This window comes from Sebastes fasciatus, chromosome 3 (assembly GCF_043250625.1).
Source record: "Sebastes fasciatus isolate fSebFas1 chromosome 3, fSebFas1.pri, whole genome shotgun sequence".
NCBI lineage: Eukaryota > Metazoa > Chordata > Actinopteri > Perciformes > Sebastidae > Sebastes > Sebastes fasciatus.
In genome coordinates, this window is record NC_133797.1 from 16,197,215 (window position 1) to 16,215,670 (window position 18,456).

At 40.1% G+C, this 18,456-nt stretch overlaps 1 protein-coding gene across 1 annotated transcript; it reads right to left on the bottom strand.

The window, feature by feature from the left end:
• Window positions 1-2,546: 2,546 nt before the first annotated feature.
• LOC141764228 (uncharacterized) lies at window positions 2,547-6,130 on the bottom strand. Its single transcript, XM_074629256.1, has 2 exons — window positions 5,714-6,130; window positions 2,547-5,305 (listed from the first exon to the last, which is right to left on the bottom strand). The coding sequence occupies exons 1-2, from the start codon at window positions 5,871-5,873 to the stop codon at window positions 3,972-3,974; spliced, it is 1,494 nt and encodes a 497-aa protein (XP_074485357.1). The 5' UTR covers window positions 5,874-6,130; the 3' UTR covers window positions 2,547-3,971.
• Between the last annotated feature and the right edge of the window lie 12,326 nt (window positions 6,131-18,456).

The window sequence follows — 18,456 nt, forward strand, 5'->3', positions numbered from 1 at the left end:
TACTGAGCCCACCCCAAGGACCATGACGTGCCCCGGTGCACATTTTAAAGGTGCGCATAAAATTACGTGGTGATTACCCCACAATAGATCAATCCACGAGCGAATGAGACTGTGTGGCCATAAAGACCGTCTCAAGTAGGACTGTGATTATTAATAGGTACTTGAGGTGACCTCATACCTGAAGCTTGAACCACTGAAACTGCCTCCAATCCTTCATATAAGCAAATAAATTCATTTTCATACATTCTGAAAGTCATTATTGGATTATTGTTGTAGAGGTAGAATTGTTTGGAGTTCAAGCATGGATAAAAGGGATGTTGGGCTCTTCAGAGACGACTGGGGCCGTACTTGTCCCTCTTAAGACAGGCTTCAGATATGTAATGGCAGCACAGACGTGGATGGGCTTGACACTGAGGAGGACGTGCTCCAGTTATCAGCCTATATAATGTAGTGTACTGGAGGTCAGTATTTGCTTGTGTATGATGCAAAAAATTAAGATTATGCAGAAAAAAACAAACCTTTGTGTGCCAATCAGAGGAAAGAGAAAGCTTATAAGTAATGAACATGTAAGTACATATCATTCTGCAATGACACTTATCCTCAGAATTTGGGACCATCTAATCCTTTACGTCCTTTTTAAGGATTTTTTTTATTTCATCCTGAGCCAAAGTACTCATTTGGTACAGCAGATAAATAGTCCCATTGACTTATCCAGAAGCAATCCTACATTAAGCGATTAATTGGATGAGACAATGAAGAAGTGAAATCACATCTGTTCATGGTCCTCTCCGTGGTTACATATGCAATACGTTAGTCACACACAGACACTAACCTTGGATAAACCCCCCCAATGAAACGGTGCTAATGTTAACATGTTTGCATTAGTAACATCCTGGCAAGGATTTAATGGACTTGATGTGCTACCATTCACAGCAGAGGTCCGCGTTCTGAGAAATCATGGTTCTCAGTGGCGGTCATGTGCCCTCTCTGCACAATTACTTAATGGCTTCAGCAATTACGCATATCTACGGGAGTAGAAAAAAACCCATAAATGTCAGTCAGTGGAAAAGAACTGATTTATGTCTTTAGTCTGCATCAAAGCAGGAGTTAGGAAGGTTTATGACATGGTAAACGTATTCGATAAAGACAGCTGAAGCCGTACAGACAATGCTTTAGATATATCAAGGACCATTTACAGTATGCAAATGTGAATTTGAGCTTCCAAATGCACAAATGCAGAAATTCCATCACTGGCCAGAGTTCAATCACTCTTCAGTCTTCAAGTGTCTGGATAATGGTCACTGTGACTGCACATTGCTGCAATTCAAAACCTCAACTATCCATCACTGGACAATGTTTGCCACTAAAACAACACGGATAAGGGAGTGCGTGCTGATGCTGGTTGGGGCCTGTGCTATTGTAAGAGATGATGAGTGATGGACAGGAGAGGATGGGTGCATACTATTCACAGTTCTCCATGTGGCAGCTTGCATTTTCACACTGGTATACAGTATGTTTGTCAGCTACAGACAACGCAAGCACTTACGCACTGCCGTAGGCAAGCAAAGTATTCTGCCAGTCGACTGCGTCATGAACACATGCATGTGGAGTCCCTGGTAATACATGTCGGCATGGTTTACAATGACAGACTGTAAGATTTTGGCATCCTATAAAGATGCACAGAGCACAAAGCATCTTGAAATCCCACTTTAAGTATAGACACAACCGTCTTCTCCCCAAAATCTGCTTACCTTAAACATTACTTGTTCTATGCTCTGTGTTGAGAGAATTTTATCACTTCACGTGAAAATTCAGCGCCATTTGAGTCTTTATATACAAATTTTGACGCTTTGAAAAATGCCCTCACTATCAAAAAAGAAGCAATGGCTTGCACCACTTTTATTTTTTATTCTAGAGAGGTTTCAAGGCACAGAGACCATTAACTGCATTTACAATAATGCAAAGGCAGTTTTGACAAGAGGAGACTTCAGTACCACCAGTCTTTGAGAGAGAGAGAGAGAGAGAGAGATAGAAAAAAAATACATGATAATAGACCATAATCGTGTCGAGTGGAAATTAATATCCTTTTATTGCAAAAATGGATGAGTGAGTGAACAAAGGGATGAAAGAACTGAGAGCATCAGATCATCTCATTGACATGGCAAGAAAATGTCCTGTTTAACAAGTTTCCTGCAGAGATTACCACAGCGCCCATGGTGTTCATCTCTACATTTAGAACATGAGAAAAGTGATCTTTTGAAGTCGAGGGGGGATTCAGAATCACAGCGCTGAGTAATAGGGTATTCACTTTAATGTGTTTGAGTCAAAAGCCCTGTGAGTCACAGGGCAGAGCTGTGATGTCTAATGTTAGGGCTACAGTGTGCCACAGGTGGACTGTTATAATGTACATTTTGGGAAAAGACACACTCATCCGAATGCTATCCCATGGGGGGTCTCAATGCTGTGTGAAACAGATTGAACAAAGTGAGAAAGGGGAAGTAGTCATTTTGATCACTCTAAACCATGCACAAGAAACTTGCTGCTTCCAGAAAATGTTTATTTTGTTCATAAACTTTTCATAAAAATAACAACATCAATATTAATTTAAAGTATTGTAGAAACTGTGTATGTACAAAATCTTTACTTGAACAGTTAATATAACTTAAGGCGAGTTACATTTTTGCAGTACCCTGTTGGTGACAATTTCACCAAACTCAACATTTTTTTTTTTCTTTTTTTGCTAAAGTGAACATTTCAGCATACAGTATCTCCAGCAAAAGACACCAGGAGTTCAAACCCTTTCATGGTAAAGTCCAAGGTAACGTCCACAGAAACTCGCAGCAATGTGTGCTACCTGATTACTCAAAAGCAATGTTTATATGATTCGCTAGTCATTTCTAGCTTTGATTAAACATACTTCTGTACATACTGTAAAATCATTTTTTGTACCACAACTAGAGTACATACTGGTCCCTTTTTAAATCTAGATCAGCAGTTCAATGAAATAACTCGTATCATACCAACAGTGGGATGAAGTGCGAAAATGTTTCTGATATCAAATTGTAACATTTAAAATATTGTGTTACTAAACAATAGCCCTCGAATACCAAGACATTATTAATGATTTAGAATACATTTCACCTTGATAAATGACGCTCAAATGTGATAAATGTAAAATATACAGTTAGCTATAAAAATACAAAGAAGTACAGTAATACAAATATATTTATTTTCCATTTATGATATATCTTTCACAATTGTAATAATCCAAACAATTGTAACACAACACAAAGACCAATGACAAAAAACACTGACAGCCAAATGATAAGAAGTTAAACAAACACTAAAATTTGATCAAAGATGGACAGCTTTATGGTCAGAGCCATAAATATGTTAGCCTACATTCATGTCAATAACCCTCACTGTGGGGGTGAAGGAGTACCTTGACAAGTGGTTGATATTCCACTTAAAGGAGAAAAAAAACAAAAAAAACTGACATAAACATGCATTTTTAAGAAACATAGTCCAAACCATTGCTCTAAGAATGCTAAAAAGCAGAAAATAAGAATCTTAAATGGAGATATTTAATAATCTGTAAGTGCAATCCATCTATAGGCTCAGAGGCGATGGAGGTTTTGGAGCTGTCCATGATGAAGAGGTGCTGAACAGCCAGTCATGCAAATGCTGCAGCAGAGAGGTTTGGCTCTACTGACTAGTAACAGCAACAAGTCACTGTTGAGCTGACTTTTACAACCTATGCATGTTTGCATAAAGTCAGCAGCAGCAGCAGGCAATAAGGCCGAAGCAGACCTCTCTCTCTCTCTCTCTCTCACTGCTCCTCAAAAAAACTGGAAAAACCTCTTGTGCCAGTCAAAACCAACTCAGACAATCAATTTAGCTGGCTTATCTTATCCAAGACGGAAAGATCCTAATATATATGTGTTGTTGTGGACACACACAAGCCTTTGTCTTCAAATCCCCTCAGGAAGAGTGAAAGTCCATGCTCCAGTGGTGGTCACCTGTGGCTTTATTTCCATCTTCTCCTTCTGTTTCAGGTGTACGCGTCCGTGTCGTTTCCTCTCGTCGCTGCGGGCGAACCTTTTCCCGCAGGTGTCGCAGGAGAACGGCTTCTCTCCGGTGTGAGTCCTGGTGTGGGTGGTCAGGTGGTCGCTCCGGCTGAAGCTGCGCAAACAGATGCGACACTGGAAAGGTTTGTGGCCGGTGTGGATGCGGATGTGCCGGTTGAGCTCGTCGGAGCGAGAGAAGCGCCGGTCGCAGCTCTCCATGGGGCAGGTGAAGGGTTTCTCTTTGGGTGGACCGTGAGAAGAGGAGGTGGAGGGGGTTTTGCGTGCTCTTGGTGGCTTCGTGGTTGCACGGGTGGTGGTGTAACTTTGCGCAAAGGAGTCTGGCAACAAGGAGGAGTAGAGGATGGAGTCTATGGTGCTGGGTAAAGCTGGTGATGCGTATAAGGGATCGCACTGGTTGGATGGTTCTGGGAAAGGTTTCAGGTTGGAGTTGGAGGAGAGACCCATGGGAGGTGGAGGGAGGTAGTTGTAGTTGTAGCTCTGAGAGCAGGTGTCAGAGAAACACGGCTCCTGTTTGATACCTCCCTCCACTTTGAACTCCATCTCCTGGTTGTTGTTAGTGGGACAGATTGGTGGGAATGTGTCCAAAAGTTCCTTAACATCCATTTGCTGCTGGTCAGGAGGGAAATCACTCGACATTGGGAATGTTTCTGTGTGGAAAGTGGTCTCCAGACATCCAGACTTACTGAAAGACCCCCACTCGTAGCAGCTGCTCTCAAACTCGTTTTTCACCACGACTGGGAAAGAAGCGGCCTCTGACTTTGGTTCATCCTTCTTCTGCAGGTTTGGAGTAGCTCTGGAGGAGGAGGAGGAGATGAAGCTCAGCTGAGAAGAAGAAGAAGAAGAAGTGGACGGGTCTTGGGCCTGGCACGTCTGGTCTGGAGAGTACACAACAGCAGGTGGAGTAGAGCCAGAGCAGGTGTAAGGTTGCCTCTTGATGTCTCCAAAATTGCCATTGCTGCTGTCCATTTGCACAGGCGATGGATAAGTTCCTCTGCTGTGTTGCACTTCTGAAAGTGGCAGTGTGGAGATGCCCACGATCTCGGTGATCATATTGAGGAGTGTTTCGGTGCTGCAAGGCGCTCCCTGAGATGCCTCCACATAGAAGCTGCCAGAGTAGGCGAGAGAGGAGTAGCTGATGTCTTTTGGACACTCGCAGGGGTTATTAAAAGCAAATTCAGAGTTGGAGGCTTCGGTTTTGAGGGTGGCTGGGGTTCCTTCTGTTGGATTATTAGAGAGAGAGAAAACTTTGTCATCCCGAGTGTATAATGTTTTATTTATATATATATATATATATATAGGGACAGATGTTGCAAATTAGCATCCACTATATATAAGCACTATGATACTGGCATCAGATTTTTAAGTTGTCTATGTACATTGTATTGGTCCTTATTAAATAAAACATGAATATATTTGAGAAATCAGTGCAAAATCAAACGAGGAAAGAAAAAAAAATCGGCGTTACATAAACACTCATGCGTATTTTGGCACAAGGATTAAAGATGCCTGGTGGATATATACACGATTTACACGAGTTGTCTATTCCCTGTGGTATATTCAACACAAATTCTCATGCACATTTCTATATATCGACTGTGCATTATTCTAGATGTGAACTCACTCACCGTGGCCAAACTGGGCAGGTACCCCTCTCTCTGCATCCACATACACCTCCTGGTTGTCTTTCCGCACGCTGTTTTCCATCATTCCCAGGGAAGAACTGTTGCAATTGTCAAACTGAGGGTAAAAAGAATCTTTCGCATTCAAATCCATATTGTTCAACATACTGATGCACTTAGAAAGAAGTCCGTCTCTCTCTCCACAGGGGGAAAAAAAAGGTATAGAAGGGAAAGGGAAGAAAAATGTGAAATAAATTATGCAGACGACTTGTTTTTCTTTTCAATCCTGCACCTTTTTGATCGTTTTTCAAAAAACAAATGATCCAAAAAGTGGTCAAGAGGTGTAGTAAAAAATATATATATTCCTTTTCGTCTCTGCTCGCTCCTCGGTGTAGGTAGGTATTTGCTTGCTGTGGATTTCACATCAGCGACTTCCCCTCTCTCTCCTTATATACACTTTGGCAGCTCCCTTGGCCCTCCTCCCCATTCATCAGCTCCAGTGAGAGGATTCCCCGCTGCGTGTAAACTTCATGCCCATACATGGACCAGAGGATGTGACGGAGTCCCCCCTCCTCTGGTCCTCCTCTGGTCCTCCCTCCTCTCCTCCAGGAGACTGGAGACTGGAGACAGGGAGTCTGACGTTGCAACAAGTGGAGAGTCCAGTGATGGTTGGATGGTGAAAACGGTGTAATGTTTGGTATTTTATCACACAGTAAGGATTTATCATGTTCAATTAAAAGAATATGAAAGTAAAGACAGTCTCGTTTCTCTTGGTGTCGCTCTACAAATGTCAGAAAATCATCGCAGGAGGTGAAACATCTCCATCCTCCATCATCCATCCACCATCCGCCGATTTTTAGTTGTGACCGTCCTCTCATGGTGTGAGAGGTGAGACATGGTAGACAGAAAAGTGGACATCAAGGCTGTCTGACTGACTGACTGGATCGCTCACAGGACATTCAGGGGGTGTAATGGGAAAGTAACGAGTAACGTGACACATATATACTCTCAGGGAGTCTTACAGTGTTGGAATAGGGAAATCAGAAATTAAAAATAAGCTATGTGTATGGGGTTTAAGGTGGAAATTACAAGACAATTTTATCATCTTATTATAATATTCCAGGATAACTTGAAATAGCTACTCAGCCATATATATGCCTATAGGTCAGATACACCTTTATGGGAGCTTAGTTCACAAAACAGCAACAAGTTTGTTCCAAAAGACGTTTAAACACTTTATGAAAATGTAATATAATCTTATATTATTTTAATATAAGCTGTGAAAACAAAGCGCTATAGTCATTCCATCATACATTTTAGAGATATTGGGGCCTATAGTTGCATGTTATTATATCATCTTATTATAATATTCCAGGATAAATTGAAATAGCTACTCAGCCATAGGCCTATAGGTCAGATACACCAGTTCATAAAACAGCAACAAGTTTGTTCAACAAGACGTTTAAACTCTTTAAAAAACTATGAAAATGTAATATAATCTTATATATTTTAATATAAACTGTGAAAACAAAGCGCTACAGTCATTCCATCATACATTTTAGAGAGATATTGGGGCCTATAGTTGCATCTTATTATATCATCTTATTATAATATTCCAGGATAAATTGAAATAGCTACTCAGCCATAGGCCTATAGTCAAATATGGAAACCAGTTCACAAAACAGCAACAAGTTTGTTCCAAAAGACGTTTAAACACTTTAAAAACTATGAAAATGTAATATAATCTTATATATTCTAATATAAGCTATGAAAACAAAGTGCTATAGTCATTCCATCATACATTTTAGAGCGATATTGGGGCCTATAGTTGCAGCAAATTACACTGCATGTCGTAAAGGAGGTAATAATGAAACAGATAAAATATCATAAAAACGTGAAGGAATGTTAAGATGCTATAAATATATAGTGCAAGGTCAGTATATGCAATCATCAGCCATAATAGTTTTTTTGTTCCTTAAAGGTCGCAAAAAAGAGCAGATCAAGTTAAAAATCACCAAACTAAAGCAACACATGGCACATCAGGACAGAACTGTAATAGAAAATGTGTTTGCCTGGTGTAAGACGACCTGCTCTTTGTAGACCTGACAGCCCAAATTGTTGATCTGTGCAACTCAAGGCCGTGTGACAGCTAAGTGATGCTAATGTACAAATGTAATAAAGTAAGACAAAAGCAACACACTAAAGGAAGGTTAATTAAACCATTTAATTCTGAGAAAACTGAACAGATGATAAAATATTCTTGTCTTTGAAGTATAAGCACTGGCTCATTAATTAAAGACAAACACAAGAACAACCTGCAGTCCAGTTTAACTACTTCTTATCTGCAGCCAGACTGCCTGGCCTACACATGTTTTCTATCAGTTTAAACTCTTCTTGTTAGTCCTCTGCTTTGATTTACTATCACTGCCTCTCTTGTGGTCGCTGGAAATTGTGGTCGCTCACACCATCAGGGCAGAATAACAGCAAAGCTGCCGGTCTAAACGAACCCTTGGCCTTTAAAAGCATTGAAGGGAGTCGATAACACCCCTGAGGTGTTCAGTGGTTGAACCCAACTGTTCACATGACATTTCAACCCCCAAAGCATTTTTTTTCTGTTTCTCATCTGTTGCCGGGTGCACACCGTGGTCACACTTCCTATTACAAAAAGTCGATAGTCTTTCATAGGACGCTGCAGCCTGCAGCAGACCTCTGGCACCTATGGTTGGAGGTTTCAGGACCACGGAGAGCGACGCTGCAGCCGCATTCAGCCATGTAATCACACATGAGACCAGAAAGCACACTCACACTTTACTTTCTCTTTATACACACCATGCTTATACTGGGGCTCTGGATTCATGTTGAATGGCGTAAAATCAACCCCAATAAGACTTATGGGACATTCTAAATCACTACTAACACAATGATTTGTGGGAAATCGGAAATTAAAAATAGGCTATGTATGAGGTTTAAGGTGGAAATTACTTTATTTTTATTATTATTATTATTATCATCTTATTATAATATTCCAGGATAATTTGAAATAGCTACTCAGCCATATAGGCCTATAGGTCAGATACATCAGTTCACAAAGAGCAACAAGTTTGTTCCACAAGATGTTTAAACACTTTAAAAACTATGAAAATGTAGTATAATCTTATATATTTTTAATATAAGCTATGAAAACAAAGCGCTATAGTCATTCCATCATACATTTTAGAGAGATATTGGGGCCTATTGTTGCAGCAAATTACGCAGTATGTCGTAAAGGAAGTAATAATGAAACAGGTCAAATATCATCAAAACGATCAACGTCAAGGAATATTAAGATGCTATAAATATATGTGCAAGGTCAGCATGCAATCATCAGCTATAATAGTTTTTTGTTCCTTTAAGGTCGCAAAGCTCAAAATCAGCAAACTAAAGCGACACATGCCACATCAGTGTTCACAACTAACAATGATTTGTGTTAGTAGTGACACCCTCCTTTCAAGCAGCTCACAACAAGAGTATGCTCAGACTTTCCAACAGTATCTCTTCTGATGCCTTACATGTTTTAAATGGGTAATATCAACTTCTGCCCTCCAAGAGGCAATTTAGAGTCCCTAGATTTAACCTGCATCAGGCTAAAGAAAGCTTTTGTCCATCAGTCCATCTTGTTACTAAATAATAATGAATGTGCTGTTAAAGACATGTAAATCCAGAGGACAGATGGTAATTTTTGTAATGGTTTATGTATGAATAATTGTGGTGTGTTTTGTTTTTTGTCTGATGGGTCTTACTTGTCTGTCTGTCTATGGTAACAGTATGTCTATTGTATGTGTACTTTTTCTCAAACTGAGCTGCCTATGGATGCAAAATGAATTTCAGTGCAAACTGGCATTAAAGTTGTATTGTATTTTGCATTAATCCTTTATTAGCAATATGCAAAGGCACTACGCAATAGAGCTGGGTAATATATCAATATCATGACATGAGACTATAGATATCATCTTAGATTTTGGATATCATAATATGGTATTGGGTGAGTTGCCGTAAAGTGGGACACTGCCTAATGTGGGACACATAAGCTCCGGTGGGTGTAGATCTTCCTCAAACAAATAGAAGTCAATAAAACTATTGATATTTAATGTCTTTCTAATATGCAAAAGTGCTTAAAAACTATGATAGTGTTTATTCATTATTTATTTATTACTATTTATAGTCGTATTGTTTGTTTGATGTTGTTCGATTCTCCATGTAACATCCACACATACGCCTAGGTTTTGTAACAGCAATTACATTGTAAGTGATAAAATGACTGAACATGGGATTGCACATTTAGCCTTGAGTGTTTCCTACATTAATTAAGGTGATTTTTAAGCCTTTTAACAGACTTTTCAGTGTCCCACATTTCAGACTTGACTGTCCCACATTAGGAAATCAAGATTTGTCTGAGACAACTTGGCACTAAGAGTACTAATATGGCTACCATTTCTTTTGAATGTTTCTTTTGAAAGTTTGATTAGGACACATCCTTGGGATTTTGGAGTGGTGCTGGGTTTGGATTTAATGTATTGGCTTTATATCACACTATGATCCAGAAATCTGAAATGCAAAAAAAGTCCCACATAGGCTAATTCATCCTAAGCGTTGTCTGTATTACAGTAAAGTGATGTTATTTTCTGAACTTACCAGACTGTTCTATTATTTGCCCACTTAGTCATTATATCCACATTACTCATAATTATTTACCAAAAATCTCATTTACTAAATATTTTGTAAAAGCACCAATGGTCAAAAATACAATATCGTCATCGAGGTATTTGGTCAAAAATATTGTGATATTTATTTTTTTCCACATCGCCCAGACCTACTACACAACAATTTATGTTAGTCTTTTGTTTGCATGTTTTATTCCCATGTTAAAAGATATTTTAGTTGCGTAATTCCTCTTTTTTTTTGCTCCTTTATACTTAAATTCCACTACATTTCTGAGGGTAATATTGTACTATTTAGTCCACTACATATACATATTTGACAGCTTTAGTTAATAGTTACTTTTTAGATTGAGATTTTACTTCAGAGAACATATAACCAGCCTCTAAACTATGCTGCAACCCACATACTGACGTTAAAACTAGCTCCACCTTGACCAGCTACAACCTTAAAGTACTGACGTTATATATAATGATCTAGTAATATAACACTGACAGGAACCATTTTGCAGTATTTTAGTAAGTTATTTTAATACTTCGATTTGGGTAAATTATCTGAATAATTCATCCACCATCAAGAGAAATGTATTGATGAATGGACCCAAGCTATTGAAAATCACTACCTTCACACCGCTACAGACATCATTTCACCAATAACCACAGATTTCTTTTTAAATGTAGTGAAAGGGCTCCTGTGAGCTCGTAGCTCAGACCATTTGAATAGTATCCAAGGGAGATTTGTTGTGGACAAGATTAATTGAGGATATAAAAGCTTGTCGGCTATATTGAATCCAATATATTGTGACTACTGCAGCTCAAACGCAAAGAGACTATTAGACATAATACACAGCCTGCTTATACCAGACTACTCCGATTTAATGTTATCTCCTTCCATACTGAAGGAGACGCGGAAAATGTATCAAAGGATCTTTGAGTCGCTGCCCTGTCATCTTTTTAAGGCAGTGTATGATAATAGCATATAAGCTCTTTCATTGCAGCAGTGACATTCTCCTGAACAAATCGTTTTCACCTCAGATGTGCACTCTAATTCTAGGCCCAGAGATGTTTAGCTTTGAGGGACTGCCTCCAAGTAATCCAGAGTCTATTAAAACCAATCTGATCACACAGAGTTCAGATCACGAGATGCTGTTATGATAACTGCAGTGTGGCTAACCTCTCTCCTCCATAAAATGCCACAGCACAGGGACTAAGTAATGGATTTATGTAATGTTAGCACTTACTGACATTATAGCGCAGGGGTAACTCCATACCTGTGAAAGCTAAATGAAAGCCTTTGTTTTATTCCATCGCATCTGAGCACAAAATGCTGCTGTTTCTTGGGGAACGGTGCGGTAGGTTGAGAAAGAATGTAGAGCAACACAAAGTTAGGTCCATGTTTTAACAAGGATATTGACTTCAAAAGAGGTTCAAAGTACTGGCTAAGGACAGAAGATGAAACATTGCTTTAATGAAAGGATATGTTGGCACTTCTACTGAATGGATCATTTCACCAAAGCACCAGTGGAATGCTTTAATATATATATATCCTGAACTAAAATAAGCTCAACTTGTAGTGTGTCTTTCTAATTTAGCCAAGGTATCAATTTGTCTGTCTACATAAGGTAACATTAAATATATCTATCTATCTATCTATCTATCTATCTATCTATCTATCTATCTATCTATCTATCTATCTATCTATCTATCTATCTACTTACCTACCTACCTACCTACCTACCTATCCATCTACTTACCTACTTACGTATCTACCTACCTACGTAGCTACCTACCTATCCATCTACCTACCTACCTACCTACCTACCTTCCTACCTACCTACCTACCCACCTACCCATCTATCTATCTATCTATCTATCTATCTATTTACCTTCCTACATACCTTAATGCATATACAGCCATAAAGATGGATGACATGACAGCTCCCCAAAAGTGAAGCCAATACTGGTGGCTGGCTGCGGTATAGGTCATTCAGCCCGCCTCCTCCGTGTTAGTGTATGGGACATGGGCCAAACTAAAAAGTCAAATTACACGTCAAATACATATTGACGTCATTTTAGGTAGTTCTTATCACGCTGATGTATGTTTAAGTGTTTATTTTTCTGATAAGGTTGGTTTTAATTAGTTATTTGATGCTATAAAAATAGGGTGAGACGTCATGATTGGCAGCTGTGAGACTCTCTCGCTGACAAGCTGCGGCCATGCTCGGCTTGCGATTGGTTTGACCTCAATACTGCGGCTCCACCGCCCAGTCACTATACTGCACAGATTCGGGCTCCAAATGACGTCAAAATCCTCAAGATGGCAGCTCTTATATCCAAAATATTTTGGCTTCACAGTGAGAGAAAGCAGAGACACGTTGTCCATCTCTAAACACTGTAAGGCTGTGCTTTGAGCTAAATGCTAACGTCACCCATACTACCATACCATTTAGTATGCCAGAAAAAGATTTACTATGTCCCAATACATAGTATGTCGAATGCAGTATGCCAAACATACCAAGATGTCCAACTACATCCGGTCGCATTTTGCAGTATGCAAGCCAGCATGCTTTTCTTGCTATTCTGACCCACAATCCTCTGTGCAGCGGATATATGAGCAAGAGGGTCAAATTTAAAAGGGCAATGCTATGATGAAGTAGTATGTCCCGATTGTATGCATACTGCATGCTACAGTACGTACTTTGTAAGCACAGCTGCAGTATGTACTAAAAGTAAGTGCGTTAACATGCAAACATTTGGTAATGAACACTAAACACAAAGTGCAGCTGAGGCTGGTGGGAATGTCATTAGTTTGGCAAGTATTTGGTCATAAACCAAAGTATTTGGGTTTAAAATTTACATTTTGACCTGATGGTTCTAGAGGAGAAGTCAGAGGATCACCACAGTGATTACAGTTTATCCCGAGGGGGGGCTTGAATGTGTGCAGCAAATTTCAGGGCAGTCCACTTTACAGTTGTTGAGACATTTCACTCAAAACCACAAATATTAACGTCATGGTGGCGCAAGAAGAAAAGTCAGAGGATTCATCATCTGGGAACCATGAATGTCTGTCTGTGTTAAAGTTTGTGCTTATCCATCCAGTAGATGGTGGGATACAGAGGATAAGTGAAAACTTTGACCTGCTGGTGGCGCTAGAGGAAAAGTCAGGATCACCAAGTCAGTACGCTTCATCCTCTGGGCACCATGAATAAAATGTCATGCTAATCCATCCAATAGTTGTTGAAATATTTCAGTCTGGACCAAAGTGGTGGAGCGACATACCAACATTGCCATCCCTAGAGCCATTCTAGTAGCATGGCTAAAAATGCTCCTGAACAGCAAAAACACAGCTTCTTTTACGTAAAATAAGTCCTGTGTTTACTCTCTACATGCTTAAAAATATCAATATCCTGACAAAAACAGACCTACTCTGACTTGCATTTAAATTGTCAAACAGAACACATTTCTGTAGATTAAATTGTTGATTACATTACTCTAGCTGTATTGATTGTGTGCTTGATGCCTATATTACTTTCATACCTGAAGTGAAAGCTTTGAGCCCTGCAGGGAGAGGTAAATACTTTTCTTTATACTGCATATGTAACCCCTTGGCCGTGTTATTTTCAGGTTCACTCCTGGACAGGGTGTGGGAGTTGTGCTTGCAGGTGGGAGCCTGATAGATTGAAGAGGCAGTGAGGAGTGACTGCCCTCTGAGATCACCGCCTGCAGATGAAGGATAGGGTGGACAGTCATGTCTGTTCTATATTTTACTCATTTCGACTTTTAATATTATCTTTCAACGTTCATTTGTGTTGCAATAGGAAAAAAAGCTGCTATGCTGACAACACCAAGCTAATCTAACCCAGTAATACAACATCAGTTGTCTCTAGTCTTGTCTCTTTACTTTAACAAGATACTTCTACTTCAGACAAAGCTGATACACGTGATCTACGAGCTGTGGCATGTTGTTGATTTTGCAAAACTGTGTAGCAGTCAAGCTATTGACAAAACCTAAACGCACATCAATGAATGGTTTTACATCTAATTTGGGTTAAGTCCATGTTAGAGTTTAGACTTTCAACTCCCTATGAGCATGAGATGATGACCTAGAGACCAGATGTGTCCAGAGGCCACTCAGCAGTAAGGACGGCAAAATCACGGTTACCATTCTTGTTATCATTATTGCTTTTGTTCTGAAAACACACTACGCTGAATCAGATAAGTGTAGCAGGTTCACGCTCTATTGGAAATCAGTAGCCAGTTTCTGTTCATATATTGATTTGCAATGGGAATTCTAAATTTAGTGTACAGTACAGCTCCACTGTTCTCCATTTTCTCAGAGCTTTTAAACCCAGACTAACTTTTGTCTCAAGACCAGAAGAACTGAAGCGTTCAAGTCTACATTACTACTCATCATTTTGTACTTTTAATTCTTGCTTCAAAATACATCTCACTTGATGTACAGTAGCTCCTCACAATTTCAATGCCTTGGCATTTTGTCAACCAACTATGCAACCCACACTGTTTGAGAGTAAATAATAGAAGAACCTTATCCATACCAGGAAATCCACTGAGATGCAGAGGCTGCCATTTGCTGTTTGAAATAAAAAAGCATTTCAAACCTACAATGATCTGGAGAGGATGAATACAAATTCACAAAACCTGAGCTTTAAAAAAATAAAATAAGGTAGGCTACAGCTTTGCCTGCATCCATATAGTAATGAAATGCATAAAGATCATACAGTACATGCATTTACATTCAGCCTCAAGTGCTGTGTTGTACTTTTGAGTAATGCCTTTTTAAGTTAGTGGATGCAAAGCAGATTTTTTTTGGAGCAATCCTTAGAAAGCCAGGGTTGCACAAGAGCCGGAGAAATCCATCTGCCTCCCCCAAATCACATTCTGACATGTCTCACAGTCAAATCTCCCCCCAAGGCGCTAGATGAGGGAACATCTTCAATCTAAACCTGGATACAATAGGGCCTGTAAGACACCGCAAAAATGGATTGGGAGTGCTAAAACCACAGAAACCTCTGCCGGAAACACGACTTTCTATAAATACAAGATACTCGCCTCAGCTGCCAAGTTCGTTATTTTCTCTCCCTCACTCTCTCTCTCTATCTCTCTCTCTCTCTGTCATGTTGGGCTCTGCATAGTTATATATAATACATCATCATTCAAACACTGGGCAATTGAAAAGAAAAATAAAAGCAGCGGAAGCGTGGTTCTTCTTTTGAAGGAACATCTCTCTCCTGCTCTTCCTCTGAGAGTGGGAGTGGGTTAGGGAAGCCCGGTACCAGGCCCCGATGCTGCTGCTGCTGCTGCTGCTGCTGCTGCTGCTGCTGCTGCTGCTGCTGTTGGTGTGGCAGGTTTCCCGTGCGATCCAAAAATACTTTCGCACTCGCCCACTTTGGTCCCCAGCCGCCTGTACTCTCTGGTTCTACAACAGGGATGGGTGAGAATCATATTCAGCTCTCCAATCGTGATTGCGGAATGCCCCAGTGTTTCTTTAACCGTGCCCCCAGACTCCTCCACACACATTGCACTCGCATGGCTCCCACCTTGCCCTCTTCTCTGCTGGATCCATGCTTGCAGCACTCTGACAGTCAAATTCTTGGGCCTGATCCAGCTACTGTACCTGCTGTTACCTAACCACTTGGACATTTTCAAGAGAAATCCGTGAAAGAGAACAGTGAATTTTCATATTTTCCAATGTTTGATTCAAACTAAAGAATGCCTTCACTCCCAGATAACTGATAGTATGTTATAACTGTGTACAAATGCAAATATCTGTGCTTTACCAGATGCATAATCCCCTTAGACTGAAGCTCAATACACAAAATCACTATCATGCAACATGGGACTAATTGTATGTACTTTTGACCAACACAAGTTAACATCTACATATTGTAGTCTGTGACTCATCTGCACCCACACTGATTTCTATTTGTTGCTCGTTCCCCCTATCCATTGACACCACAACATGTATGAAAACATATTAATCTTAATAATTAAAAAGCATTGTTTCCATCCCTGCTTTATTGATGCACGTGCAGCCATTAAAGGCAATGCAAACAGATTCAAACAAATAGCTAACAGCAGACATGTGAGGAAACAGATGAAGAATGTTAAGAGCTTGCAGCTAACAAAAGTAACTATGGAAACGGCCAGCTCTATATTGCACTAGCTTCCACAGCTCTCTCCAGAAATAAAAACTGTTGGGCTAAGAGCGAATCAGGTAAAGACAAAAGATCCCGGGTGAACCTATTTATAGTGGGCCTTACATAACATACATAGACCTATGTTGGCTGAGGCAAGTTTGGTGCTCAACAGCGAGCTTCTGGGGGGCAAAGGCAGGGTACAGACGGAGAGCTGGAGATGCTGCATCCTGGAGGGTGTTTTATAGAAAGACATGAAGTATAAACAGCAATTAGGCCAGTGTGGATGATGGCGACTGAATTAAATAGAGGAAGGTTGGCTTGTTGTTTTGATGTCAGGGAGAACAAACACTGTTACACCGTCCTGGGAGGGCAGTGATGTCAACGCCAGAGTTCCACCAACAACATTAACATGCGGCCAGCTAATGAAAATGGACACATTAAACAATTCATAGCCATGAGGGATACACAGAGCCAGAACATGGATACGTCATAAGGAGCAGAAGTTCATAGGCAGTTTGCTCAGAAGGCCTTGTTTATTTGTATGGGAGGCAAAAAAGTTGTGTCAGAGGAGCACACACACACACACACACACATATTACACTATGGCCTCAGGACAAAACATCTGACATCTCCGGTGAGATGATATGAACATATAAACCCACATACGCACTGAAAACCTGTGCGAGCCACTGTAATACAGGAGCAGTGATCATCTAAAAATACAGCCTGCCACCATATCTTAAATCCAAATTGAGCCATTAGCATAATTATCCACTTAAACTGCTTTAATTCCAAGTAGCTCTCCATTGTAAGTAAAATGATAGCTAAGCTGTATTCAAAAAGCCTCTTTTCCACTCACAAATGCCTTATTAATTAGCTCCCTCTAGCATAAGTTCCCAGTAATTACATTCAATACAGCAGTCAGTACTACAAGGGGGGTATTTCCAGCAACTATTAGACAACTTTATAATTACTCTGCAGATGTATAATGATTTCCATCATAAAAAATATTATATTTCAACACCGAGCAGCGGCCGTTTGGACAGCGCATACTCTGCATGTTCAGTGCACCCTCTAGTCATTGGTAGTAGGCAATCACAAAATATTCACTATATAGAAGCTCTGATAAGGTTGGGATGATATGCAAATGAATACTCCCTGACTCATCTGTTTATTATGCAGTCACATTAGTTAGCTCTGATGCTGTTTGGCTATTATCCCATCTCACTGTGAAAAAAGGGTCTTGGGTGAGGGGGATGGATTGCGCAGTGAGTGCTTTAGTCACACAGATTGTCCGCACTCTTCAAAGAAATAAATGCATTTTCGACTGTAGTTGCATTGAGGGGATGTGGAATCCATTTCCTCTGAGAGAAACGGCGAAAGGCAGAGGATATGGCTCATCTGTGTTCAAATCCCTTGACACCGTGCTTTGCGTTAGCAGGTCAAAGGGTCAAATGATGAGCTTGTGTCTCCCACGACTGAGCCCGGAGGCAATCATTGCACATTGATACATCATGTGTTAGTTTTTTGAGATCTAAAATCACAATGATTCAGCCAACTGAATGTTTCACAATGTTGAAAAAAAAATGCTAAAAGATGGATTTGAAACCTTTTCCAAGAGGGACGGTGTTTATTTGTGTTTGCTGTTGATCTACAGTATCTACTGTACCGTGAATCATGAATAGGAATACCGAGGGACATACTGTAGCTGCTCATAAATGTGGTGAAGCTACAGATCTGTGGCTTCACAGCCTATCTGCCGTTCTGCTAACTGATAGAGGCACTATTTTTAGCCACGCAACCTTAATGCACCATGCTAAGCCTTCAACTATACAACTGCACATCTAGTCCATTCAAAGGATTCATGAAAGTGTAGAGGTTGGAGCCCAGTGGTCAT

What these genes read in the sequence shown, in the direction of transcription:
- LOC141764228 (XM_074629256.1), bottom strand. Translation starts at nt 5,873, where the DNA reads ATGTTGAACAATATGGATTTGAATGCGAAAGATTCTTTTTACCCTCAG. An exon ending in ACCTGCCCAGTTTGGCCACG is followed by an intron (nt 5,306 to 5,713) that starts GTGAGTGAGTTC and finishes ATAATCCAACAG; the next exon opens with AAGGAACCCCAGCCACCCTC.